Source organism: Callionymus lyra, chromosome 5, assembly GCF_982586985.1.
Source record: "Callionymus lyra chromosome 5, fCalLyr1.hap1.1, whole genome shotgun sequence".
In the NCBI taxonomy this organism is placed as follows: Eukaryota; Metazoa; Chordata; class Actinopteri; order Syngnathiformes; family Callionymidae; genus Callionymus; species Callionymus lyra.
In genome coordinates, this window is record NC_141822.1 from 34,424,990 (window position 1) to 34,451,442 (window position 26,453).

Here is a 26,453-nt window from a genome sequence, read left to right on the forward strand (position 1 = left end):
CAGAAGAGGAAAGATAAATTTACCATTGCAGGCAGTTTAGAGAATCTTTATATCTGATCCATAAAAACAAAGATACGTATAATGATCCATCACACATTGAAGTGCAGTTTGACAAACGATGCATATCGATGTAAAAGAAAAGTGAACAATAGACGCGGAAATCATCTTCCTCAGCAAATGTGTCAGACATTTTCCAATAAACCTTCACTTGATGACCAACAACAACAACAGTGTGAGGAGATGAAGGGCTTCCTTCTAAATTTGAAAGCTGAGAATCACTCTAGAAAACAGATGTAAGCAGTCAGCTATTTACACCTTCTTATGAAGAACGACTTCAGTTTTTATCTCTAGCCCTTAGAAAAGGGATTAAATAACTTGTTAACTCGGCTGAGAAGGTTATGGCCATTTGGGTTTTTTGCCCTGTCAGCAAAATTACCGATAAGAAGACAAAAGAAAAACAGATGATCAACATATGTTTAGAATTAATCACTACCTGGCAATACTAGCACCGTAGCTAGAAAACTAACTTTCTTCTTTGCTTAATGCGTGTGTTGAGCTATTCGACCTCCTGATGTTTAAATAATTGAAATATGAGTAGTGATGATATTGATCAGATTTTAGATTTGACATGCTTTAAATAAGATAAGATATAAAGATTATGCCGAACATTATATTTCTAACTGCAGATTGTTTCAGATAAATAAAGTCGTAAAAAGAAATGCTCAGGATCCACAAAGGTTCAGCTACACAAATATGGAAAGACATTTTTCTGTTTCATTTTTACATTCATACAAAGGTCAGGAACATTTCTACAAATCACATTCAGAGTGTAATCATTGTTGCTTTATTAAAGATGTCAAAAAAACAGACTGCACTTTAATATCTGTTGAACGACTTTTACTTTACGAGTTATTTTATGCAGTCATACATATTCTTGTGTATAGTTAACAAAGTCAAGTTACTTCCCACAAACAAAGGATTGAATTCATCTCTGCTCAACCTTATGTAAGAAAGGTTTTGCAGTGAACATTGAGTCTGCAAGAAGAGAGCAGGGGAAGGACACATGTCCTGATTTCAGTGGATTCACAGAACTTCTTTTATATTTATTACTGTGGTCATCCAGCCGAGAATGCCAGCATTCAGTTTGTGATAGCTACTGTATCTCAATCTATTTGGAAACTGTCTGAAAATTCTGTTGAACCACAAATCTTCCAAATCATTTAAAGGCAAGAATTACATTACAAAAAAAACGACCATAATGATAAACAAAAGAAAATTAAAGATTAATAAATTATTAAAAACAGTTAAAAGTTTTATGAATTTCTTTTACGGCCGAATATTCAAGTCCTATTGTAAATTTTATAATAAAATGAAAATACAAAAAAGAAATGGAATGAATATTTTACTCTTTTTCTCTAGGAGTTCCTGGAGAATGATTCCCTAAAAACAACACAAACTACAAACTGATAAATGAAAAGAGACTTAATGTGGTTAACTTACGACAACATGTTCTCAAGTGAGAAGAAATCCTGATAAGCTTCTGGATTAGTTATATGATGAGTAACAGTGGTGGTGTTGAATTGCTGGGATCTATTTTTCCTTAATCAACTGTAGTCTTATTTCAACTGTATAGTGTCTTGAGATAACTTTGTTATGATAAGACACTTTAAATAAAATTGAATTGAATTGAATTGAATTGGTGATGATGTGAGGTAATAAGTGGCGGAAGAAATAAAATGTGTAACGTATCTTTGACAAATAACACTTAATTCTGTGTCTCCTCCATGAACTCAATCTTATAGCTACTGTAGTTCAATTGAAGAAAATAGACATGTTAATGTTTGTCTAATATTTCTACGTTTAATAAAGAAACTTTTCGTGACCATTTTAGAACACTACCTCTCCAGGTAGATGTATATGTGCATGACCAGATATCTCATTCATCTTTTTGAAGTGAAACTTACTTTGGTTTACCATAATAATGACTAATGCAGGAGTCTCGTGTTCCCAGCAAATAAAAGTCAATAGATATCACTTCTGGACTGATTTATTGGACACATGTTCTGTATGGATTCTTGCATAACGGCGGGTAATGATCCCAGTAATGTGATTGTGGGACTAAGCGAGTGTCGTCTTTACAAAGCGCTCCCTTTTGGCTCGGACTTGAAGCCCGTGGATCATTATGCTGCTCACTTGTGAGTGACATCGCTGAGACTCTGACGTATGAGAACAGTTTAAACCAAAGCGCTAACAGACCAACAAGTGCCGGCCTCAGTGGTGGTAATGAATCTCCATAACAACACACGTTTAGAGGGTTGTTCATGTGTGAGTGTAAAAGTGCAGTCAGTTATTGTGGTTGATTTATATTCATTTTCAGCTCTTGGATGACAAATGGGATTGAAGCAAGAAGTGAAAATATTGCAAACAAAGATGATTATTTTTCGGGATTAAATGAGAATGTATTTGTTTTTAATAGCCACTGATCCAGAGTAATTCACTGAACTTTCAACAGAAGGTGATGTCATAATGTATTCATTAAGGAGGTTCTTTGTGTTTACGCACTGGAATGTTTCTTATTAAGGAATAGGCTGTGATATTTACACGCGATGGCGCTTGCATGTTTCCTTCAGACATGTGATTCAGCAACTCTTTGTTGAATAAACTTGACATGCTGGTTGAAATGGATGGAGCTAAAGGTTGACTAAAGTCTTCTCCACTTGTGAGGAAAACTAAAACAGACTTTTTGAAGTGCTTTCATTTAACCTCTGGCACTCTTTTGATCCAGAATTAGCATAACGCATAACCAGGAATTAGCATAACTTATAGCTTGCTACATTTTTGCCTTGTCATCCACTCGCCTCTGAAGATTCATTCTGAAAGTAGAATCTATTCCTTCTCCTTCTTCTATTTTAACAATTACCAAATGATGAATGGAAATATAAAAGTAATGTTATTTATTAACAAATCTATCTTTATCAAAAACCATCCAAATTTTGTGGAAACTTTCCTGGTTGAAATCTTGGTTTGAAAGAAGTAAATATCAGTTAAAAGAAGGTTACATATAAGGAAAGTGCAGAGCATTCTTTTAAAGTAATTTTAACCACATGTCTGCTTTAAAGACTTTTCATATATGATTATATGACATTTTATATATGTTTTCTGCATGTAAAGTGTATACAATTTGCAAGGAGCGTATGCTTTCTTTATACTCTTGACTTAAGTTCATTATATGTAAAAAATGTTAAAATTACCAAAATATCGATGGGATCTACAAAACTTGTCCAAACTGGGATTGAACCCACAACTCAGGACACAAGCTTGTTAAGCACCATCTGAACTGTTTCACCCCGCATGGCTGCATGGGAAGTGAACAGTATCAGTAAAAGAACGCATACTGTGAGTGTATGAATTTATACATGATTTATAAAGAAATGTGTACAAGTTTCAGATAAAAATATCTATAAATTGCATCTATCTCTTTCCCATATGGATAAGTCTAATTAATATACATTTTATGAACCTATAAGTTATTAAGAGTTATTAGTGATAGGTTGATTGGGCATTATGATACGGTATCACACAGCTGATGCGGTATCATGATGCAGTGTTTTAATTGTGAAATTCCACAACATGACATTCTGTATTATACTATTTGGCTCTGATCTACTAACTCAATGAAACTTGACAACATCAACCCATCACTGAGAGTTAGTATTAGACGTACAGCTCAGTTGAAGAATTCCCATAAACTACTTTAAGGAAAGTTCTGGTGAACAATTCAGTGTTCAAAGACTGGGGGGAAAAGTTGCATTTGGTGTCACTTTAGTTTAGTTTTGTTCCTGTCAATCTGCCAAAAACAGAGGCGAGTCGTCTGGAACAACAAAATCACGAGTGATGGGTACTCAGAAAACCCTCGACTTTCCGCTTCAACCCATTTAAATCAACTCCCTTTCGATGACATCACAGCCCCACTCAGAGGAACCAGAACCACTCTCAGACATCGACCACTCAGAAGAACAGGGAGCACTTAAAAAAGAAAACTTTTAATCAGGTTCGATAAACTAAACTCTCTTGCTTACAGGTGCAATACACCTGATTGGAAATGTGATTAATCAAGGGGAAGCAAGTAGCTGTCATATGAATGCTTTGCTGAGAAAGCACTTTTGAAAATATGGACAATTTAAGACAGAAATGTGTCAAAATAGCGCAGTAAAGGCAGTGGCATGATGAGATCTGAGCCCTGCAATAATTATATTTAAAAATGTATATAATGTTATATAATAATGTTTATTTTTATAACAGCCTTTATTGTCACAAGAAAATCCTGCCCCTAAAATGGGTGAGAAAATACATTTCATGAAAATGATAAAAGGACACAATGAAAGAAATTGACATACGAGACAATAATCAAAACGAACGGTATTTGTGTGTAATGTCACTTGACTAAAGAGGAAACAAAATGCATTTATGCAACTCAAATGTCAAGGATGAGCAGGCAATGATCAGAGACAAAGAAGGAAAGCAAAAGCAAATGGAAGAAACAAATTGAAAATTTTACACATGAAGCTTCCAGGATGATCCATGACTCGGTCACAGATTAAAGGATGCAGCTAGAGATAATACACACAGACTTCTGTTCCCGTTTCTCATTAGGTGTGAGCAAAGATACACACATTTCTCAACCTTTATAAATCTTGTTGCATTTTAGTTGCATTTATTTCTGAAATTGTAGATTGATTGCATCATAGCAACCAGGGGATGCAGGACTTTCCCCTCATTTTCACTAAACCATGCTTGTTCATAATAAATGTCTTTTTACATGTGCAACAGTTTGTTCTGCGGCATCTAATGGATAAAATAATAAATATATATCAGCACTTGCTTGAAAGTTGTTTCTTCTTTAATCTTTTGTCTGCGTGTTCTCACACTTCCTCCGCACCTTTTCTTTTTTTTACATCTTGTTTTCTTCTTGAACGACAAGGCCACGCGACTGGGTTCCATGCAGACTCAGGTAGCTCTGGTGTCGTTTGAAGATTTTTTTTCTCTCTCTCTGCAATTGCAGCTTGTGTCAGAGTGACAGGTAGCCTGAAGCAGCTCTCATGGATCTTTGCTCTTCCTTTGCTTCCACTCCTCGACAGAAAAGCCATATGCTGCTGCTGCTGCTGCCTCCTCTTCTTCTAGAGGGCTTTTCATTAAAATTCTGTCTTCCTCTCTTTCCGACTTTGTGTCTTTCTTTTCCTGTCCCTGCTGCTTCGGGCTTAGCAGGTTTGTCTGTGCCGCGGCAGATATGAAAAGGATCAACACCGCAATCCTCTACAGATTGCTGTAAGGACTTATGTTAGATGATGTCCCCTTCAGCATGAAAGGCCGCTCAGCCGTGAGAGTCGCAGTTGCCGTCCAGCTAATTCAAGTGCTCGTTGTAGACCGGTCAAGAAAACCGCTCGGGCCACTTCATGTTTGCTGCCGATACAGTCGAGCAGCTGCGCCAGAGTGTTTGGGCTGTTGAGCCGCCCCGGGGTCATCCGTGAAGCAGATGTCCGGGATCAGGAAGACGACAAGTGGAGACGAACATGCTTGAGGGAGACGCTCTCGTCCCTCAGCAATGTCTTGGATATACGTTCACACACAGCAAACAACATGTGGCACCTGACAGACCTGCACTGCAGGCGAGAGAGGAAGCCTCCATGTTTGTTGAATTTTTATTCTGCTCACTAGGTTTATTGATTTAGAGAAGGTGCATTGATATCACAACCAAGATGGAATTATAGTATCTGCAGAAACATGAATACAAGCACCAGCAGATCAACTCATTAAATCAGATGTCTGATGAAATTGGTTAAAGTTTCTCACTCTAAATGTCACACGAGTGCCATACAACACTGCAAGAGAAGATGAACGAGAGCTGACATAATGATTGAAAATATAATTTTTTTGACTAAAACCGTCCAGTTTTAGAACACGCATGTCTCTGAGTGAATAAGATCGACCACTCAGAAGGTAGTCTAAAGCACGAATCAGTTTTTTCTATTTGAAGGTAAAGAGAAAGCTTTTTTCTTAGTGTAAATACATGAAAATAAATAAATGATAATGTGAGGCTCATATCTTCTCATTCATTATCAGCTCAATTGTGAAATAAGAAATCATCCAACAACAAAAAAGAAAGCTAAAGCCTGTTTCCGACTGTTCAAGAAAATTCATGAAAACATTAATTTCTCCTGCTGTCGTGGCACACATCACAACATGTGTCAAACACTTCTCAGGGAACATGTGTGACAAGCTCGCCCTCACTTGCATAGGCTTATATTTCCGCAGCTAAGTGAAGCACACAAATCCTCCTTTCTTTTTTAGTTCCTCGAGTGAAAAAAGATGATTGAGTCTTGTTCCGTCTATGTCTGCTGAAGCTGAGGAAAGAAAACAAACTACTGTGACAAATGCATTCATGGGAATCACAGAAATTGCATTTCGTGTGAAGTTGGACGTGAGGATGTCAGTCAGCATTATCTGGAGGGATTTGAGCCCAAAATACAAATTAAACCAATAAAAGACAAGCGTGAGAGAGCAAGGTTGCTGCTGAGTCGACTCGCAAAAAACGCGTCACTCTGGTCTAATCTGTAAAGTGAGTGTATACATGCACCACTCGGCAAAAATAAGGCATAAATTAGATCATTAAGAGGGACGACGAGCAACAGTTTCAAGAGTTTATTGCAAGAGAAAACAACTTGAGCAAGCGCTGTGTGGAGAAGATAAGCAGACTGCCAGGAAGCTTCGCTCGGCCAGTCGAGCCACTAATCTATGTGCCGCGGCCCGTGGAGACACTGCTAAAGACTGAAAAAAGCAGCTTTAAAAGTCTGGGAATATATATATGGCGCCGCATTAAAACACTTGTTGAAAGCACACTAATGAAGACTATGTAGTTTATCTGTCTTAGTTCCCTTCTGTCTAGCATTTTCAAGAATCAATATTTGGGTCCACACATCCAGCCCCTTGCCCGTTATAATCCGGCCCTCATATAGTCAAACTGCAAATATAATGTTTATGGTGAATTTTTTTAAATGAAAAAGGTCTCATATTTAATAGCTATCTGTATTAGTCTTTAATCTTGGTTAAATACTGATTGGATGTGCTCTCACCCACTTTTCTTGGTCGAAGGGGGGGATGTGGAAGTAAAGAGAATAACACAATTCTTCAAAAGTTGAAAGTAAATATTTTCACCTAGAGTGATTAAGTTAATGGTCACTCTAAAGCCTCTCTGATGAAAGTGTAGGTGGGGGAGCAGTAGTTAATCAATAAAGCCACTCGCCAGTGTCAAAGTTTTATTTGAATTTGCTATTTCCTGTTTTGCCCTCTCTTTACAGAGACTGAGATAATCTAGGTGATCACCAGCTGTCTTTTAAAGAGCTATTGGTCTCTGTACGTATCAGATACAGTAAACTCTATTGAGAATTACTTTTTTTGTGTTTCCAGCCTTTTGGGGTTTTCAGTTTTCTTCTATTCCTGTATTCTTTTTTTTATTCTATTCTATCTTCAGATTTGAACTTTCCGATCTTTTTATGTTCAGCATGCAAACGTTTAGATTGTAATATTTAAAAAAAATTTAAACATTTTTCCCTATTTTTTTTGCATATTGCAAAACAAAAGTCACAATACAACTTTTTTTGGTCAAATGTAATTGCTCAAATCTAATGAAAATATGAACAGATTATCACGTATACGTAAAATAATAGTGTTAATCATTTATCCTGAATCAAAAAAATGAACAAACAAACCATCCATGTTGCGACCTATTATTCACAAGGCAGTGTGTTAACCTTCTCTTCCTTTTCCTGTAGATTTAAATGTTTTATATTTTCCCTCCTATATATCTCTTCCTACTCTTCCATCTGAGAGCATCAATTAAAAGAAGAAATGTCCAAGAATAGAGTCATTGCCCGTGAGCCCACATTCTGGCCATCAGAGCTCCAGGAAGCACAGTTAATGGGATTGCTCATGTTTAGCTTCTGGCTGTGAAGTGCTGGAGGGCCTGCAGTCTCGCCAAGAAGCAGATTTTTTTGTACTTTGTTGCCTCTCCAACATGGCTGAGACTTCTAATTCCATCAGGCCATGGGCTGCTGGGACATAACGCTGATAGAGTTGGGCCCTAAGTCCTAGAGCTGGGCCGGCTTATTGCCTTATCTCATAATGGTTCTGATAAGGGAACGGATGGAATGGTGTTAAAATATCTGCCTTGTGACCCGCCGCCAAAGCCTGCGATTAATCCTACCGGGGGAACAACAGAAACAGGACATGGGTATTACGGATGCTCCGGCAGCACTCATATCATTTACATATTTACGAGAGCAGCAGCTGAGGGTTTATTATTGAAGAACATGACCGTCAACAATGGCAAACCGTATTCTTGGGAGCTATAAACCACGTTTTTGATCCAGCATGGATTAAACATCTGTCATGGAGGATCACATCAAATATCTATTTTTTCCAGGCTGACTCACCGGGGGCTTTGTAGAAACCCACGTCATCCTCCGAGATAGGCAATAGGTAAACCTCTCCCTCCTTCCACAGCAGGGGGTATTGCTGGCCTCCAAAGAACTCGCCCACCCAGCCGTCCTGGTCTAGAGGGGAAAACATAATCCATATTTTAGTACAACCCAAAATCATCTTGACCTGCAAACATTTTGATTTCAAAGTGAGATGGCATAATGTCTGATGGCTCTACAAACATTTTTTGATGCTTCCCCAAACCTGACTTTGTTTAAGAGTCTGTGCGGGTCACTGCTATGGGACCATTGGGTGTGTGTAACTCGTCTTGGTGCTCATGTAGGCCAGTGAGCACCACATCCTCTCTCTTTGTGTTTGTCCATACAATCATTTATCTTTAAATACTCCCTTACTTAAAAGGTTAGTTCACACAAAAGTCAAACTTCACATATTTTCTACACACTCTCATGTCGAGTAAGGTTTGGGAATATTTTCAGAGAAATCTGTTACTTTTAGAGTAATAGGCAAAAATGTAAGTCCATTTTAACGCAGCGAACCCTGCTCGGTGATCATAGTTTCAAAATGACACACTTAAAAACATCCAAATAACTCGAAGGTGCTCGTCCGTAATGTCCATCTTGTATTGAAACCTCAACAAGAGGAACAGGTCAATATTTTCAATATCAGCATTTAATGTGTATCTGTACTCTAGTAACATTTAATGAAGCACAACAATAATCAGTCAGTAAATGAATAACTGTGATGTAAATTGTCTTTAACAAAATCTTCAACAAAATAAAAGTGTATTCATCAACCCTCTTAGTGGATGACTGGGCGTGTCAAACTGTTAATTATTAGAAGTATTGTCAATTTAGCACGACACACAATGAGGCAAATCTTCCCCACTGCGTTTTCACTCACCGTCAATGAAGTCCGACGTGATGTTGACGGCCACGTGGCGGTCAGAGGAGGAGCAGGCACGGGAGTGACCGAAGCAGAAACAGGACGTGCAGCCTGATGGATTTCCCTCCTGTAAGTTGAAAAATCCTGGACGGCACCTGCACACACACACGTAACAAGATGCACGATGAGTTTCACAGCCAACATTCATCACGTCCACCTCCTCTTAAGTTGTTCTCAGAGCAGATGTTGGGGGCCACTGAGGTAAAGTCTTCAACGACGTGACCTAAAAGCGGCGCAAGGTAGTGACACGATTCAGCCAATACACCGGTCACATTACACACGAGAGCGGTCTGCTCAACGAGCTGTGAAATTAGCAAGGAAAAAAGTCAACAAACAAGAGAATTATTCAATAGCTGGAGGCTTGAGGAGCGTTTGGAAATGCCCCCATCCTGATCTGAAGCCACTGACTCTCTCTATAGGTGTTTGGTGGTAGCCTATGAAGTGAGAGTATCATTTATTTGTTTGTTGTCCTTACCTTAACTTGACTTCAAATATTCACAAAAAAACTGTTTGGTGTCAATAGTCCATATTTTACTGGAGCGTCATGAAACCAGCTCTGCAAGCCAATTCATTTATTCAGACAAGACACTGCCTCGCCTCTGGTCCAGATTTTATGGACCGTGGAGTGGATCTCTACTCTTTACTCAAGGTTTTATCTTGCACTGAATAACAGAAATCCTCGCCTCATTTCTCCAGTGTCAGTGTAAATATTTTATAGCCTGACTGACACACAAGACACAGCATATTCAAAAGTACACCTGGGCGAAATGCGGGGTCCACATGTGGCCCTTACATTGTATTTATTCTTGAGGTCAGACAAAACAATGTTGAGCATGTGTGACAGGTTTAGAAATCTTACTGACAATTCTATTATAATCTATCATTACAATTAAATTTTAAATATTAAAATATTTTGAACATCGTTACAGTTCAGTCGAGTACTTTGTACTTCAGATTGATAGAAAAAAAAATAAAAAAGCTTTTATCACTTCATATTAAATCATGTTAAGAGCTGCTGCCCCCAATGTACGATTTATGCTTGTTATATTCGTACACAAGATGGATATATAGATAAGATTCTGTAGAAGTTTATACTATTACATCTTTCATGTGGAAATGCCAACAGTTACGAGCATGAGTCTGCCATTTTTACAGGAATACTTCTCTATCATGTAAAAGTAGAATAGAATAGTAAAATTGCAATTTTGAAAATTTGAAGTAAGCCCTGGAGGTAAAACGTTAAAAACATTTAACACCGCTAATTTTCACAGACACTCGGCCGAAAGTCAAATAGCCAGGTTGGGGCGCTGTCAAGAGCCTAACAGAGCAGAGTTATATAATTAAATTTGTCCTTATTTTTTATGATTTCATAGACTATATTTAAAATGCATGTATGCAATATGTTTTACATAACTTATGTTATTACACTTTCTTATTACTGCGTTATAAACATTGGTCTTTATATTTTCTTGTCCTTATTAGCTGGGTATTTTCCAACCATATTAAAGCCATTTATTTTTGACTAATGATAAAGATTAAAGCTGAAGATTAACAGCAACAGGACCATATTTTTCCTTTGAAAGGTCTCATATAAATATTGAATTGTTTTCCTTCACTCATTCATCCATGGAAGTTGACCTGGACAAATATATCATTGTCATCTTTGCTTTAAAATATTGCAATAACAATGATGAAGAAGACCTAGAAAAGCACCAAGAGAGTGCATACCTGTGCCAAAGAGATCATACCTTTTCATGGTTACTTAATGGTATGTCTTGCATTAAAAATGAGGTTGAAATTGTTGGTTGCGTTGTGCAAAGATTATGTTGATTCAGCCCTATAAGACAACCTTATAATTCATGTTATGGAAAGAACCAATTGGCTAAGTAAAGAGAAAGGTGTGTCCAAACTTTTGGACTAACTGTACTTGTTCAAAGTATTGTCATAGCATGACTCACCAGGTGCAACTGTGTCCCTCCACGTTGACCTTACAGAGACACTGCCCATCGATAGGGGAGCAATGATCGATGCTGCCGCGGGGGTCACACTCACATGGCCTGCAGAGGCAGAAAAACATGTGGAAATCGATGAAAACTCTCAGATATAGTCTGTTGTCCTCTTTGTAACAGAAACCTGAAACAAGAGCTGACAGCCACATGAGCTGTTTGTCATTGAGGAAGAAGATAAGAAAGTGTCATGTGTGCAAAACTATGTTCACTTTTCTACGTATTCTTCACTCTTTTGAATGTTGACGCACTTTAACAAGAACATTCCAAAATTTGAAGATTACAATGTCGACCAACAACAACTTAAGGAAACTTTAGAAGGCTTAATTTAGTTAGACCATGAACCTCTGGCTTCTAATCCTTTAGAGTAATAATAATAATTAATAATTCAATGAGATGCAATAAACAACTATAAAAAACTATGAAGATGTTTACTTGGAGTGATATTTTAGAAAAAATAAACAAAATCAAATAGAATGACATTTTAAACTAAACCTCAGTTATGAATAATGTACAGGCCCATAATGAACTAGTACGCTGAAATATTAACAAAATTGTGAATTGTATTGTTTTGTTTGTTCTGTTTTTTTATTTAAGTCAAGTGTCTTTTCACAATTGTGTGTAGGATTATTGCAACAAGATGCATCAGAACATCTGCAAATGCTAAGAGATATGATAACGTTTTGAGGTATATTTATTAAACAGACAGTGCATGAATAAACATTAGTCAAATGTAAAGCACTTTTGATCCTTTTTTCTTGTCATGAGGGGGTATTTCAGCCTACTAGAGAGTCAAAATTTGATTGTCGTCAGCATGTTGGAATATTTGCAACTATACATGTATGATATAGTCACACTGGCCATTTGAAGCGGTGGAAGTTTCACCATACTCCAATAAAGCAGGACAGAGCTCATTATTTTAGATCCCAAGGCCTCTTTAACATGTGCAGTAATAAGAGGGCATCACAAAGTCAGAAAAAGCCCTGTAAGGATATTCTCCGGCTCTTCTGACCCCCCCGTTCTTCAGTGCTGAACACAGATGGTCAGTGACATGAAAGCGTCTCTACAATCAGCAGGGAGTATTTCTCAAGGTCACTCTTACAACACACATCTCCATCTCGAGGCTCCAGCCTGGATCTACTGGACATGAGTCATTAAAATAGATGAAAATAATGAATTACAAAACAACAGGTCTTGTCAAATTTGAGTTGAACCACCTTTATTGATGGATGACTTCTGTTTGCCATATTCGATTTATAATGAAGAGCAATTAGCAAAAATTCAATTATCTCAACACAAACTGCCCATAGTGCTTTCTGCTCCAGCGGGCTGCGTAATTCACACCTCAACCCGGCAACCCACAATGATGCAGGCGCGTGTGCTTGTGTCGACACATGTGGGTGGCAGGATGGGAAAAACCTCTGAGGGATAACGGCCGTCTTTTTGCCACATATACATCAATTATTTATTCAAAACAAGCCGGGAGTTGCAGGGTTCTAATGAAAATCCATTAGGCCCTATTTGCACTTGCTGTTAAGAGGTCTTTCACTTGGACCATTCAACACAAGCAAGGCTTTCACCTGGTGGGAGGTGTATTGATGAATTAATGATGATGCAAGAACAGATACTGCTCAGCTTAAGATGGAAATGATTGATGAGCTTCTATTCTTGATAAGCAGCTAAGATTCCTGCATGGTCACTGGTTTCTGACGATATACAACTTATTCCATAGCTCTTAAAGTAGGTCAATCCGCTGAGGGCGGGCCTATATCGTTGGAGACAAAAAATGGCTGAAGAAAGGCAGTTTTATTTGTTTAGTTTAATAATTCTGATGGCTTCAACACGTTAAATATGTGACCAGGATTAGGCAAATGTGTCTCATTATGCTCAGAAATACGTGACTGTTTCTGATTAAATTGACTTTACAAGTGGACTAGGTAGTTCCAAACGATGAACAAAAACAATACTTACCCTCATGACTCTAGAGGTGGTATATTTAATTTTGAAAGATAAGTTAAGGGTCCGCTTCTAGTGTTCATCTCAATTTGATGGTTTCACTAATGACTACATGAGGAAAAACACTCCAATACTAAAGCAACCATAAGGAGTTTTTGTAAATGAACCAAAAAACAATTATGTAATTTATTGTTAAGAATATAATATTAAAGTAAGAACCAGAATTTTAAAATGGATCCTTAAAGAAACTGGCAGAGTTTTAATGATCACATAGAAATGTGAGTTCTTCTACTGGAGCAATTCTCATTGTATATTTTTATATTAACTGCAGGCGAGACAGCTTCTTGTATAGACACGGAAATAAATGTGTTACAATAGTCCAAACGCATTTAAAGTAAGCTAAGTTTCCTAGCGGGCAGAATTTGATGATTGATGGGGAAGTGGATATATGTCTGTGGATTAAGTAGAGAGTCATATCAAAGACATGTATCACATTGGTTGGATCAAGTCAGATTAAGAAACCTGAATTAATGCTGATTTACCCACATTCATTCTAAAAGCTCTAAACAGACACTTGTTTTGGTGCTTTGTTGTCGAGAATAAAATACGATTTTTTACCTTTTAATATTTACTGCGTCATTACGCTTTTTAATAACAAGTATGAACTCTGAGCCTTTGTTTCCTGCATCAGGAGTGAAGCGGTGGTGAAATCATTGAGATTCAGCCTCTGCCACATTACAACTTAGCATTCCCACTGCAGGTAGAGGGGGCGTCAGGGAGAGCCAGGACAGATTTCTTATGAATATGGATCTCAAAACATACTTCTCATATGCTCACACACACCTCAGCAACATCGACGCCCACGCTGTCAGACTGCTTTACTCCTGGGGAGGCGGTGCGCTTATGAGAGTCTGAAAGTAGCGGATCTGTGTCATGATGTCGGAGGGTTTACGAAAACGTATTAATGTCTGGAAGGTTGAGTGTGAGTAGGTGAAATAAGGTGGTTTGTATGAAGCTGAAGCAACTTTAAGCCAAGTATGAAGTTTTTAAAAGTGCACCCTGAGTAACTAACAGGCTAAATGAATGCTGGCAACAAACTGGATTAACGTCGCTCAAGTAGAAACAATTATTGGAGTGTGAGTCAGTAAATTCGATCAAAAGTTTTTCAATGAGTGAGTAGAAGTTTTTGATGAAGAGTTCTCTTTCAATCAAGTTGACATCGAACTCGTCACAAACACGCGGCAGAAGTGCTAATGCACTCTGAACGTTTAACACATCATTTTTCTTTCAACTCTCTCTTTATAAGTAAATTGGATCGAACAAAGCAAATCATCCTAATAATTGCCCAAACACCAATTATTGCAAACACACATTTACTTTGAAAAGAGGAAATTATAGAAAAAAACATCTCAAAAGCTTTGACAACAATTTGTACCATGCAGGTTTATTTAAAGACTTTGCTGTTGTGCCTTTGTTATTATAGGAAAAAAAACGGATCTAAAATATTTCCTGAAGTTATTTACTGTAACGTGTTGTTATTAATCAGAAATAATCTGAATCTGGAACTGGTTTCATGAGTCGTCAACAAACAAGTAAATACTAATCTATCGTAAAAACTTTGCTCTGCCCAAAAACTTCAGTACACAGTACACAACCTCAGTACATGACTACAAATATACCAAAAATATATATCTTGCTGTCCTGTTGTTAAGGTAAAAATGTAATTATGAATTATTTTCAAATTTCTTTGTGTCGGGAAGGCTCAGCAATGTAAAAAAACAAGTTTACATTTCAAACTTCTGAATTTAGAAAATATTTTTTCCGGATTTACTCTTCAGTTTCAGCCCCCACATCTATGGCATGTATTTTCATTAATCCAGTTACAGGGGTACAACGGACTAAACTCAATCCCAGATACATCCTGGACAGATCACAAGACACACCTAAGAGGAAATGAAAAGGTGCATGTTTTTGAGCTGTGAGAGGAAACCCGAGGTACCAGATAGACCACCTGAACAAAAGGAGAAATCGATAAACAAACGATCCAGATTCAGCTTCAGATGTAGCTGCGTAGTTGTGATGAAAAAAAAAAAAAGCATTTTTTACTCATATTATCTCAAATGTTCTTATAATTGTGTGTTTTTATTTATCTACAGAATCCATCCACTTTCTTCACATGCCAAATCTAACATGTTATCTTGTATATCTCTCTTCTTGCAGGACATCATTGCTGATCAGATGTGCAGAGTCTGTGTCTCAATGCAAGTGCAACTCCTTACAGGGGACTTTCCACCATAATAAACTGATTATATTTGATGCCAAAGACACATATAAAGATTTTTGAAAGACTTTGTATGAAGACATAGTCATCCGTGCATTGGCTCCCGAGAGGCTGTTTTCATAACTTTCCCCTGACACACAGGATTGTGTGTATCGTCATGGCAACAAATGGAGGTGACGGCATGGTTTCTGGTCTGGCTGTCTAGAATCCGAAAACCACTGGTCTTGTTTTTGTTGCTGAGGACAATTCATAAACTGAGCTATTGATTCAGACTGGATAGTTATCGTGAAGGCAAATCATGTGTTCAGGCTCCTTCTACAAGCACACGCAGACTGATTCAGAAATGGTGCACATTGTTATGTAATGTATATATATACGTATATATATATATTAATAATATATATATATATATATTTTTATAAGTAATTTAATAGTTTAAGCTTTCTGGCTGTTTTTACTTCTGAGAAAATAAATTCACTGTTAATAGAGAACAATTCATCAGAGTTTCAGTCTTCTTAATTCATAAACCAGTAGAAATAGTTTATGAAAAAATAAAAACAATAATAAGTGGAATTTATTTTAAAGGATTTATTGGTTTTAAGTATTTTATCTAAAATAAGAAAAACAGACAATTTGACCATTTCAAAGCAATTTATACTTAAAACATGCACACATAAATATTGAATCATTAGTTAGTTATATAAAATGTAAAATTAGAAAAAAAAGAAGCAAAAATATCAAGTTAAAATATTGTTGAATATAATTAATATCCAACATTTAATCTGTTCCTTTTCCCATTATGAAAGTTTCCTGGAAGTTTTTCTACTTTATATATTTCTAGAGCCTTTTATTCCCAACAAATAATCAAACAAATGTGTTAGTTTCTCCCAAAGCGAATTATGTTGTGCTGCTGTTGGAACATACAAATACTGAAGGCTTTCTGAAGTGAGCAAAAGCAAATGTGAAGTCTGGACTAGAGGTGTCGTGTCGCCACTTTGACTGAAATTCTTCTTGATTCCAGATTGAAAGGCCCCGACACTCGAAACCCCCATCGGCGTTTTTACTTTTGTCGAAGACAAATCAAATCAATCCTGGTTTGAAGGTTTGAATGTAAGTTTATACTTCAATAGGCTGTTCATTTACAGTTATGTAAAGATGTATCACACATTTGTATCGTTAATATACTGTAGAATGTCACAATGAAAATGTACTCTTCATTATATAATGTACATCCATAAGAAAGTTGTCCAATTGTAAATATATTAATAATTTGTCAATATTTTTGATCCTTAGGTATACTATATATCTGCATAGTTTGCAAACAATCTAAGAAGATTTGGCTCTTGAAATTTGGAAAATATCTGCAGAGCCGACACTTGTGCTTTCATCAAACACATACATTTCACACTATCACCATTAGATGGTAACATGTACATTTTATTTTATTCACAGTATGTTTTAAACATGCATAAACTTACATTGAAGGAAAACACTTGTAGTAATAATAATGTAGCTAAACCAATAGCGCTGCATTCATGTATTACAAATTTGATTAATTAGAAAAACTTTATGACAATAGTTAGAGCTTTCATGATGCATAAAATGAGGGATAGTAGCTGAACCAAGAATGTCAGAGATGGAGGAACAAATGGGCATCATGTTCATGATGCCCATTTGTTCCTATGGACTAGGGGACCATCAAGGTAGGTTCAGGTGGAGGAAGCTGACTTTCCTTAGGCAAAAGCCAAAGAAGAAGACATGCTCTTCATGGGCTGCAAATGCCCCTTGGCCCTGATTTTTGACTGGTTAGTGTAACTGTTAATTTTTTAAAAGCAGGAAAGAAGCAGCGGCCAAGCATCATTGAAATTATGAAGGGTTTGGACATGCAGATGATAATGGACATCGATTGAACAATCATAGCAACAGCTCAATTGTGATGTAGTCAACTCATTTGATGTTCAAATCCATTAAATCTTTAGGGCTTGACTAAGAGGTGAAGCATATTTTGAAGCCCGTGATGCTTCTTTTAGGAGTCGAGTGCTCAGCCCACTGCTGGAGACTTGTTGTCCAGGTCTGCATTGCATCTTGACTTGTAACAACTGGAATCTCTTAAGAGGCCTTTTTTGGGGGGCGACGATGGCCAAAGAGTTACCCGCTTGACCTGGAAACAAGTTAAAGATTAGCTTGATTAGTTTTGCCTTTCATGTGGATTCGGAAAGGATCCAAAATCTGCATCTTTCTGTGCTTTGTAGATTTGTTAGATTATAAAAATCCTTTAGGGGAAAGAAACAACTTCCAATTAGGTGTTATGTATGCCCAGCGTGTGCAGATGATAAATTGTGTATTTGGGGCTATTTTCAAAAGAACGGGTGCCTTAAAATTGTGCTTTTTCACAATCTACTGAATAGCTGCTTTCTCTCTAGGTCATATTTGCACATTGGACGTGTCTGCGCCGTACGTAGCGGGTTGATAATGTTTCCTGTACCCTGGTGCTGGCTGATAAGAAGATCAGGGAGGCACAGTTGTGTCACAAAGAAAAATGAGAATCATTTTGCTAAAGACTGCTTTGTAGTTTTATAATTGAGGCTTGAGGAATGCTGGAGGATACGACTTCAAAAACAGTTGTGGGTTTGAAAGTGGGTTTTGAGTTTCCTCTAGCAATTCAACATTATCACTTAGGCTGTCAAAATTCACTTGTTTAGTCTTGCAGTGAATCTGAAACTTCTTGTACAGGACAAAGTTATTTGAGGGAGGATTGCAAGAAGACCAGTGTTTCTAATCTGTGTGAGGTCAGAAAAAAAAACCCTTTAAAAAAAACTTAAAAAAAGTTATTCCCCATACGTCACCTGTTTAAAACCATCCTCAGAAACCTGTATAGGCATAACGGGCAGATGATAAGATGCTGAAATAAATATCTTTGAACTATCTAACAGTAAAATCTGGAAGCAGTGATCAAGTAGATCCATTTTCTTCTGCATACCTGAGTTCAAGTTGAAACGGCCTAAACTTATCAAAAACCTCCTCTATCCATGTCAACTAAAGGAAATAATCTTTCCCGGGTCCTTTTGCTACTTGAACATGTCTGAAAAATTCACTGAGAAGACACATTCCCTCCTAAATTGAAACACTCTATAGGAGAACCAACACCCCATAGGTTAAACTTCTTGGATGCTTTCATTCACCAAATTGTTCCTTCAGTCACTAGCCAAAGTTCGTGATCGCAGGTCGAGTGTCGAGGTTTGTCTTTTTCTTCACTGTGAAAATACCTTCATGAGTCCTCATGAATTAAGATGGAGCAGATTGCATGTTTTTTTCAGTTTATTAACCATAGGATTATTGGTTTGATTGAAAAGTCATAATTTGTGTGCTTGAATTCTCTAGCCGTTATTTTACCCTTTTCACTTCAAAACTTAAGCACTATGACTAACAAACTGCTTTGCTGCAAAGGTATTTATTTATGTCATGGTTGAACTACTGAGAGTACTTCCAGGATTAGAATAGCTTCAGAACAAGAGCTTTTTCTTTTTGTATCTGTAAATAAACATGCAGATAGTAAAATAAATCAGGGCTGTTTTCATTTATTTTTTTCACAAAAATAAGACTCTTCCAACAGTAGAGCCAGAAAAAGTATGATGCTTTGACAGAATTCAGAAACATTAAATTACTAGTTATACGCTGATGAGGTTTCATGAAACAGATGATGAAGTTTCAATTGAAAACGTTGATAATGAAACACACATTTGTTTATGTTGTGGACCTCAATCCGGATACATGATGAATTTGAAGAATTACTCAAAATGTTTAGTGGTGTGTAAGCACAATAACAATATCATTAATTTGTTCACTTGACTGATTAGTGGATGTTAATTATCTTTCATATTTTGTAGTTGTTTGAACAATTATTTTCAGTGTTTTTAAGATGATAAAAAAAGGGATTTGTAATGTCATTGTTAACCATAGCCTTCATTACATCTGAATATAGCAGATGTAAATCAGTATGTAATGATTAAACAACAGAGTAGTTTTCATCACATCTCAGACTAATCGTGTTGTACATTGCTGTAAAAAATGGAATGTGTCTTTACCTGCAACCACTTGGTCCAAGAGAATGAAATCCAGGCTGACAGACATCACACTTTGTTCCTGTCACACCAGCTCGACAGGAACACTCTCCATCTTCACTGCACCACAACATTGTAGAACCTGTAAGAAAAGACATGATTTAAAACAATTAAATTCAAATTACGCAGAACACTTTATGAAGAAAAACGTGGCTCTGAGAGATCTTGTGTGCAGCCGGACTGGGAATAACAGCTCTAGTTAATTGTGAAGGAAATGAGTTGCGGCATTCTGGACACGAAAGACAAAAAAACACAAACCTGATGAACCTTTGATCTTTTTAATAGTCCATCAGATCAAAGCGCTTGCCTCACACAGGAAACAACAGCAAATGCTCATTTCTCTCCCTGTAGATGTGATGAGATGTAAACATCTAGCCTCCTGCTGATTTGACTAAACTGAGCATGTTCCGTGTGCACAGGCAGGTTAAGTGGTCAATCATTAGAGTTTCTCATCAAGTAACAGCCGCCTCCTGGAGAGAACACTTATAGACGTGGAATACATGAGTGGAAGGAATGTATGGAGTCCACTTTTAGATCTCCGCTGTACACGAATTTGCATATAAATATTATGGGATACATTTCCATCAGTTGTAGCATTGCTAGTTCATGACTTGAACCCATTACAAAATTTCCCCATGTTATCTGTCTTGCTCTTATTTAAAAGTCAAAATTAACTTAAAAACTTAAAGATTATATACTTGTATACTTTATTAAAACAATTTAAATACCTTTTGTGTAGTTTTCAATATATTGATTGATTAATTTACAGTTAAAAACAAAATTGTTGATTACAACAGTCGCAAGTAAAACGGTTTCTTGAAATTATTTTACAACACATTTTTTTCCCAGAGATTTCCCAGCTACACCTTCAAGCTTGGCTTCGTGATACCCACTCGGAACCTAATACTTTTCATTTTCTGGCTTATCTAACTGAGGCAACACAGCAATCTAATTCAACTAATAATTAAATGTTCATTTTCTGCCAGTGTCACAAACAAGCATACGCCACTCTCGGTGCTGATTATTATTCCCAAGTGATTGTCAAACAATTCTTCTTTGTGGGTTTACCGTTGTGATTGCAGTTGCAGGGTAGACATGGGTCCTCGGGAGACTTCCTGTAGTGGTTCTCTTCACATTCCTCACAGTGGGGCCCTTTGGTGTTGTCTCTGCAGAACAGGCAACGTCCCCCGCTGCCGGTGCTGCGGTACTGCTCTGCGTCAAATTCGCACTTGTCTGATCTTCCACTGCAGTTGCACTCTGAGGAAAGGTCGGGAGGTCAAGTGAGGGACGTGAAGCACAAACACATCAGAGAGGAATCAAGGTAGTACAGAGAGAACAGAAATAGAAGTCGCAGATTATGTGTTCTGGGATTGGATCATAATTTAGAGGCTCGTTGCTAATCTCATTTCACACATGCCTAATGAGGAGCCAATCGTCTGTCAGGGGGCACTTAGATAACAGTAATTCATGTTTATACAAGAGCAAATTACTCGGCTGATAACGCACAAGCACAGCTCAAACCCCCTCACATCAAATCCCTCCCTTCACCAGTTACCCCGAGGGGGGATTTAGGCGAAATTGCCCGTTTTATTATGAATCCGCGTTGTGCCGTATTCACACGATTCTTGTTGGCCAGCTTGATTTGTATTTAAAAAAAACAAACATGGATATTTTATTTATTCCCCATATTTGAAGACCCATCTTTGATGACACTAAAAGGGAAATATGTGAGCTATACATTCATTATATTTTGATGGATTCTTGAAATAGGAACTGACAAAAAAAGAAATGACGATTTTATATAATTTTAATCCTCCTAAAATAAGAGGTGACGGACATGCCAAACAATACAGGCCTGTAACGTTTTATTTATTGGGAATGTTTTCCATTTACTTTTTGAACACAAGTAAATCATCAAGTAAAGTATGAAATTCTCGACTCTTGGATAGCTATCTGAAGTTGGAGGGAAAAGGTGTGACACAGGTTAGAGGCAGCGTTTGTGCCTCTAGCAGCCGCACTACATGCACCTTTTTTTGACAAGTGTCTTTCGTTATTAAATCCTCGATCCCTCATCCTACGTGCTCGAGAACTGACACTTGACAAAGAGTCCTGGCAGCATGTGTTGCTGTTTGCTGGCACAGGTCAGCAACTAGAGCACAAACACAACCAGTCAGTGCGAGTTGTTAGTTCAAATCTGCAGTGCCAAATAGTGGTCCTGCGGGCCAAGATGTCTGATATCCAGGTGGCAGTACTTTCAGGGAACACTGAGTGTGTTCAGCAGAAAATCATAAAATGAATTGTTTCATAAGAAATACCCATTATGCTTAGAGTTTTCAACATTTTTTAATCTGCAGACAGGTTAAAAGTCAAATTACTTCCAAATGCTGGCAGAAGCGTGTGGAGTAAGTTGTTTAATTGGATCCCATCACAGGAAATAAGCTCCAGGGCAAACTGAACGGAGGCATCTTGTTGCAAAGTGACTAAAGAAAAGTAAAGTTGTTGATACTTTAATTCTCTGCTCCTTGTTTTATTTTAAAACCTGTTATTCTGTCTGGCAGAAGTTTGGTTTTGTTTAGAAAAGAGCAGTCGATAAACAAAACTGAATAGCAATAAAAATGTATAAGATTATTACAACACTGTGTCATGAAACCCCATCAGTGCTGTTCTTATAATAACATAAAGGTGTTCAAGGATTAGGGAATAACCAGATTAGTAGGTTGGTGCTCTATTTACAAAAATGAGGGCATGAACACTGGAGACAGACGTCACATCAGTCATGACTGCACAACAATACAGTCCCTAAGGCTTTTTATAGTGTTCCATCTGTGGGCTGAGCTCCGCTTATATGGCAGATATCTTCCATGGCCAATGCCTGGTTTAGGCCAGATTTTCTTCTGGTTCGGCTTTCAGGAAAAGTATATGCATTTGTTTGATGTCTAAAGAGAAATAAAGTCACTCCCAGATGAAACTGTTTCAATATATGTTTTGTCTTTGAGTAAGAAATATTCAAGTTGTTAAGTACCATATAATGTGCATATAATGTGTGGTACCCAGTCAGGAATTTGGATGGCACACTAACACAGTTATTTGTGTGTGATGGTGCTGATCCTCAGCACGGTCTCCCGACAGACTAGGTCAGAATAAAAAGACCAACTCAAACCTCACAGCGAGCTGTTTTAGTGCTTTGACAATCACTGTAAAGTGGGGCTTTTATCTAGTCTCATCTATGATGTATTGTGTACAAAAATCAATCTGGTTATTAAGTTGGAGAGTGTAATGACAAATGATGTCACACTTAGTTTAAGCGTGATGTTGATACAAAGGAATCAACATAGACTCTTATCTTTGTTTTGGCCTTCAGACTAGCGTTAGCTTGACTTTAGGAAGTTTAACTTGTTAACAAAAGTATCATTAGATCATACATCAGGTCAGGTCTAAAGTGTTGAAGCACCTTTTTTAAAGAGTGCCTCCTAATGCGGGTTTAACTTCCACCAAAGAGTGATACATTATTTAAAAGCATGCATGGTTAATGGTAATACCTTACAAAAAAATCTAAACCGTTGATTGATTGGAAACAAATTTGTCAAACTTTTAAACCAAAAAAGAGTTTCAAGATTATGCAGGCACCGTAAACCACAAACCAATCAGAAATAAATATTATCTAAAACGCTTAAACATTTTCATTCAGTCATCCATTTATTTTGCAGTGCTAGTCAGAGGTTTATTGTTTTTGGCATCACATGTTAGTTTAGTCTAGTGTGTCATTTAAGTCTAGTCATGTTAGTTTCAAACACCTCAACTGTCATTCAAGTGCTGCACCTTCAGCACATGCCTCATTACTTTAACATGTATACTTGAAAATGTCACAGTACAGAACATTAAGATGCATAATTAAACAAAACCCTTATGGTGTTACAGTTTTTATGACACCAATCCTCCGATCCGATTGAATCATTAATGACGTTTTAACAACTTTACGACTGTAGCAGGAGCCATTGTGAAGGTTTATTGCTTGACTGCAACAGTCTGGAGCGCAGATCCCTCGTGATATAAGTAGAAGGACAATGGTTTTAAAGATCAAGTGGTTGGAGGGAGATTTTTTTTCTTTTGCAGCGTTTCATGAGAAGAAAAAAGGCCATCCTTTTGTCCTGTGCCCTTTTTACAAGAATCATTTCTCACAAGAGTCCCAAAAATCCAATGCAGATGCGGAGGCCACACTACCCGCAGGCACAATAATTTTTCATTTTTACATCTAATTTGCTAGACGAATGAGATGTCGCAGCAGCCGAGAGAGAAGAACACCAGCGGGGGAAGGAGCTATTTTCTGAAGATTCCGGCTACCTGGTTATCTGATACAAATTTACCCCTTAAAATGTAATAGCTGTATTTGTTTCTGTATAAGTTTGGTTTATATAAGTTTATTTAAATCTTACCAGGAAGAAATATAGCACTTGGTCTGTCTTCATGTGTCCCTTAAAGGGCAACTAATGTGTTGATGTTAGTGTCTCTTAAATTGATGTTGGACTTCTACTGTACAGTATGTGTCTGTTCGTACGACAATCTCTTTTAATTGAAATATTAGTAAATGTGCTTAAGCTCCGCCCAGTCAGGAGAGTCACATTACTTGCCCATTAAGAGCTCATAGTTAAACATGATGATGTAGAAAAATAAATGAAAACGTACCTGTTGATTGTAATTTTCTCATCAATTTATTTAGACATATTTCTGTGCTTGTTGAAAAAATCTATTATTTCAAACATAATTTTACTTTGAGCTTTTGTCAAATATTAGTTTTAGATTTCTCCAATATACTGTACATACTTGGAAAATAGTGTATCATATTAAATATTCATGTTTTTTCCATTGTTCTTTCATAAAGTTAAGAAAGCTAAGGTATGTAATGTAATGTATCATTTCATAAAAAATCCCTTGAACCTGGCAACCTTCTATTTTGCTTCTTGGTACTTGGTGAGTATTAGGTTATATTAGGAATTTTGTTTTTAAAGTTTCCCATCATATTAACCCTTGTGTTATCTCAGGGTCAAGGTGAACAAGCTATGTATGTATGGAAGCCAGGAAGGTCATTTTAGATTTTAGATTTATAAACAACATTATTAATATATATATATATATATATATATGTATATATATAACCTTATTTGAAATGTGTGCATTGCTCTTCAAATTCATGTTTACGAACACGCTGTCAACAGCTGCCTCATAATTACAACCATCAACACACAAACTCGTCAGCACAGAAATGTACATACAATTAAACGATAAAATGTTGACAGATTCTGCAGGAGTGTGTGTATTTGAAGACCACAGCTCATTTGTTAAGACACTTATTTTAACTGTCAGCTGCGCTCTGATAGAGTCGTACGGAATCAAATTATACTATAAATAACAGATGATGTTTCCGCTCAGCTGCAACATGTTTGTGTTAAAAATGGATATATGATTGGAAAAGTTTGCCTCCATCATAAGTGTGTGTGACAGCTTGGCCAGCCTAATGATTTCAAAGACGAGCTGAGTTGACGAAGAAACACATCTGTGCCCATGTGTCGGTTGACCCGATTTGCTGGCAGATAAACATAATTGGTGAATGTGTCGTTGAGGAAAGAGTAGTAGAGAAGGTTTCAGGATGTGATAAAAAAAAACCAACAACAAGAAAAACATTGTCGTGACTTTAAAGACTCATCAACACGTTCTCATGTATCTACTGAAAGATCGCCACAATGTCAACAGGTGTCACCCAGAGCCTCAGAGGAATGTGAGACAACTAAGACAACCTTTTTATATTCTCTTTTCCTTAATGAAGAGTCAGATCACTTTATAAGCCAAGTTGTTGCAAGCCAGCATTAATAGCATTTCATCTGTTACTGCTTTTTTTTTTTTTTACTTATTATATTTATCTTGATCATAGATCTGCAGAACAAGTTAATTGGAGGTAGAGATGGATGACACAGATGAGTTTGATCTGCTCTGTTGAAGCTGTATGACAGTGGCAAAAGTCATCAAACAAACCTCCAGAGACAAGCCAAGTAATCTACAGTACATCCTGCGTCCGACCTTTGGCCTCCTCCTAGATCCATCATGTGAGATGTCAGTTTATTTAGATACAGTTTAATAGCACAAATGCTGACTAATTATTTTACAGAAAATAAATTACATTTTAATTTAATTCAAATGTACAGGTCCTTCTCAAAAAATTAGCTTATTGTGATAAAGTTGATTATTTTCCATAATGTAATGATAATAATTGAACTTTCATATATTTTAGATTCATTGCACACCAACTGAAATATTTCAGGTCTTTTGTTGTTTAAATAATGATGATTTTGGCATACAGTTCAAGAAAACCCCAAATTCCTATCTCAAAAAATTAGCATATCATGAAAAGGTACTCTAAACGAGCTCTTAACCTAATCATCTGAATCAACTAATTAACTCTAAACACCTGCAAAAGATTCCTGAGGCTTTTAAAAACTCCCAGCCTGGTTCATTACTCAAAACTGCAATCATGGGTAAGACTGCCGACCTGACTGCTGTCCAGAAGGCCATCGTTGACACCCTCAAGCAAGAGGGTAAGACACAGAAAGACATTTCTGAGCGAATAGGCTGTTCCCAGAGTGCTGTATCAGTGGGAAG

The 26,453-nt window shown here is 37.1% G+C and overlaps 1 protein-coding gene across 2 annotated transcripts in view; it reads right to left on the minus strand.

The window, feature by feature from the left end:
* lamc3 (laminin, gamma 3) overlaps window positions 1-26,453 on the minus strand; it is a 113,537-nt gene that overhangs the window by 55,725 nt on the left and 31,359 nt on the right. For both annotated transcript variants that reach the window (XM_087792129.1, XM_087792128.1), the window contains exons 5-9: window positions 20,871-21,059; window positions 19,767-19,884; window positions 11,397-11,495; window positions 9,397-9,533; window positions 8,490-8,609 (exon numbers count right to left, since the gene is read on the minus strand). In XM_087792129.1, the coding sequence (XP_087648255.1) occupies window positions 8,490-8,609; window positions 9,397-9,533; window positions 11,397-11,495; window positions 19,767-19,884; window positions 20,871-21,059 (663 nt within the window). The remainder of the gene's footprint in view (window positions 1-8,489; window positions 8,610-9,396; window positions 9,534-11,396; window positions 11,496-19,766; window positions 19,885-20,870; window positions 21,060-26,453) is intronic.